Here is a 2,668-nt window from a genome sequence, read left to right as displayed (position 1 = left end):
TGTTTTTGGGTTCTGTCTCCTGTCTTGGATGGTTGCTTTGTATTTATTGTTGAATATATAAAATACATAGTTTCAAAACTCAAACTATCTAAAGTTGTTCTATTGCCTACACATATTAGTATTTATTACAATTTGGAAAAAAATAGTGCTAAGGTATAATATTATTAAATATAAAAAGTCCTCTAGATTTTCTATAATTAAGTCTTTTTATTTTCATTTGTTTGTTTCTTCAGCAGTAAAAACAAAAGCTCTGCCAGATATAATGGTATAATGCACAATTACCATTTATTTTCTCTTTCCAAATTTTTCAGCAATCGAACATAGAGGCTCTAAAATCTGGGATACAAGGTAAAATTCCTGCAAACCAGTTGGCCAAATTGTGGTTGAAGCTGATAGATGAAGTTGTAGAAGACACAAGGTACAGTGATCTTATTCTCACTTCAACATTCCCAGCCATACCCTCCTCCCTAATTCTGACTCAAACAGCCTGTAGAATCATCTCAAGTATTTGTTTGAAAAATGAATTTGAACTGTTTGGACTCCTTAAAAGGCCCTCCCTAGGAGAAGTCTCTGAATCACCATCAGGAAAAACTGCTTTCTGATTTGGTGCCAATGCTGAAGTAGACTCCAAAGGCCAAAGCTCCACTCCAGGAAGCAGACCCAGGGCTTCCTGGGGTGCGGTGGGGTGGGATAAGGAGGCAGAAAAGGGGGAAGCAGGCTTGTGCTTCCTCTTCTCAGCAACCCACGGGTGTCCACTGCTTTGAAGAAGGTGACTCTTGGAACCTATAGTGAATGGGGTCTGGGAGAGCAGCATCGGTTTTACCATTCAGAACAGTGTTCCTAATGCATAAACATAGTTTTAGAAATGTCCTTTTCACTCACTTTTTTACTGAGTGCCTGATGAACTCTGGCCAAACCTCTGTTAGGCAAAGCCAATAAATATGTGTTGTGTCAGAGGATCTTTCATAGCTGTGACTTGGGGAAACAGCTCAGATCTTTTGGCATTTGGAAACCAAAGGGGGAAGTGAGTCATTCCAACACCATTTTTAATATTGGCTGATAAAGAAGTGGATGGGGAAGTTCAAGCAGACCGAGTACTTTCCATAGGCAGCACGAGCCCTGAATGGTTTCTTTCCCTCTCGGATACTGCCCTAAGTCACACTGTCTTCTTGTGCCTTCTAGCGGTTTAGCCAGGTCATTGAAAAGCAGCTGAAATCAAGGTACTGCTAGGGCACTTGTTCGTGTTGAGAGAATTTGAGAACTGGGTCCTAAGGAAACATCTCTGAGCCTCCTTTCTTAAAGACAAGAAAACAGAAGCCCAGGGAGGTGAAGCGATAAACGGAGTTAGATTCACCAACTCAGCCTTCTTCTTCATGGTTCACAGGCAACATCTGTTTACCAAAGGTCCCACACGTGTTTTTTGAACTAACAGCTTTCATGTATAGTTTTGCCTAACAGAATCACTCTAGGACCTTACCTCTTCACATGTAGTGCCATAATTGTTAATGAAACTGAACAGAAATATTTTTTCTTTTTTTTGAAAAGAAATATTTAGTAGTAACTTTCATGTAAAAATGAGTGTGAATTTTAAAATTTGCTTAGCAAAGCACAGATGGATCTACTTACACTGCTGATCTGAGCTGTTTCTGAAGAATCAAGTAGGAATGCTTTTAAACTTTAGGAACAGCAAATTCAATGTTTGAGGGAATTTTAGGATTTCCTTCACGCACGGAGTTGGGCGAAATTCAAATCAGTGGAATTTCTAGGTGGGAACACTGTGAGTAGAACTTCCTGGAGTTGGTGATAGCCACCCACTGTGGTCCCCGCCATTGCTATAGTGAGAGGAAAGGGCTTTGGATCCCAGCTCAGCCATCCTCTGATGTCCTTTTGGATCCTGTCACTGGACTTCCAGGGTCTCATGTGAAAGGAGTTTGACCGGCACAAGTGATTCTTACTCCTTTTGGAGCTCACTGCCCTTTGGAGAATCTGATGAGATGATGACAGTGGTGCGGACGGGGATGAGATGATGATGATTACATCGGTGTTACTTGGACTTCACTGTGCAGGGTTGTTGGGAAAAGTCCATTAACAGGGAATAACCCTAAAAAGTGAATATTATTTTCCCACCTTTGAAGATAGGAAGAGATCACAGATCTTAAATGGTGGAGCCACAAACTGACCTAAGTAGTTATTAGGTCAGCCTACATGTCCACACAGACACCTGTGCTTTCCTTTGTAGGTTATGGAGATTCACAGATCTCCTGAGGCCCGCCTTTAGACTGCCTAAAGGTTCAAAGTCCTAAGGTTAACGCTTCAGCTACACGATCTCTAACCCCCTGCCCCATCATTTTGTGGATCCATACAAAGACTGTAAGAAGCAAATGAAAGACATGCCGGTTGCTCTCTGCTATCTCCTTCTTCCCAGTGACTCTGTGGGCCTTAGTCTACCTAAGGCATAAGTCAGACTTTTAGCCCCTTTTCTGCTTTGCCAATGCAAGAAACACTCAAATGCATCTTAAAGCAGGCAGTGCTTGTACAATCACTTAGGAGACGATTGATGTGATTTGAAGATGAAAACCAAACATAACTGAATTTGACAGTTTTGGAACTTAGAATGGTCTTCCTTTCTTTCTCTTTCTTATCTTTTTTTTTTTTTTTTTTTTCAGTT

General features: G+C 41.0%; 1 protein-coding gene across 5 annotated transcripts in view; it reads left to right on the top strand.

Moving 5' to 3' along the window:
• Positions 1-2,668, top strand: part of Myof (myoferlin) — a 142,582-nt gene that overhangs the window by 79,692 nt on the left and 60,222 nt on the right. For all 5 annotated transcript variants that reach the window (XM_010632083.3, XM_010632085.3, XM_010632082.3 and 2 more), the window contains one exon: positions 312-418. In XM_010632083.3, coding sequence (XP_010630385.1) covers positions 312-418 — 107 coding nt within the window. The remainder of the gene's footprint in view (positions 1-311; positions 419-2,668) is intronic.

The sequence above is a fragment of the Fukomys damarensis genome, unplaced genomic scaffold (assembly GCF_012274545.1).
Source record: "Fukomys damarensis isolate Sample0158 unplaced genomic scaffold, DMR_v1.0_HiC HiC_scaffold_20, whole genome shotgun sequence".
In the NCBI taxonomy this organism is placed as follows: Eukaryota; Metazoa; Chordata; class Mammalia; order Rodentia; family Bathyergidae; genus Fukomys; species Fukomys damarensis.
Note: the sequence above shows the minus strand (reverse complement) of the source record. Positions and strands in the feature narration are given on the sequence as shown.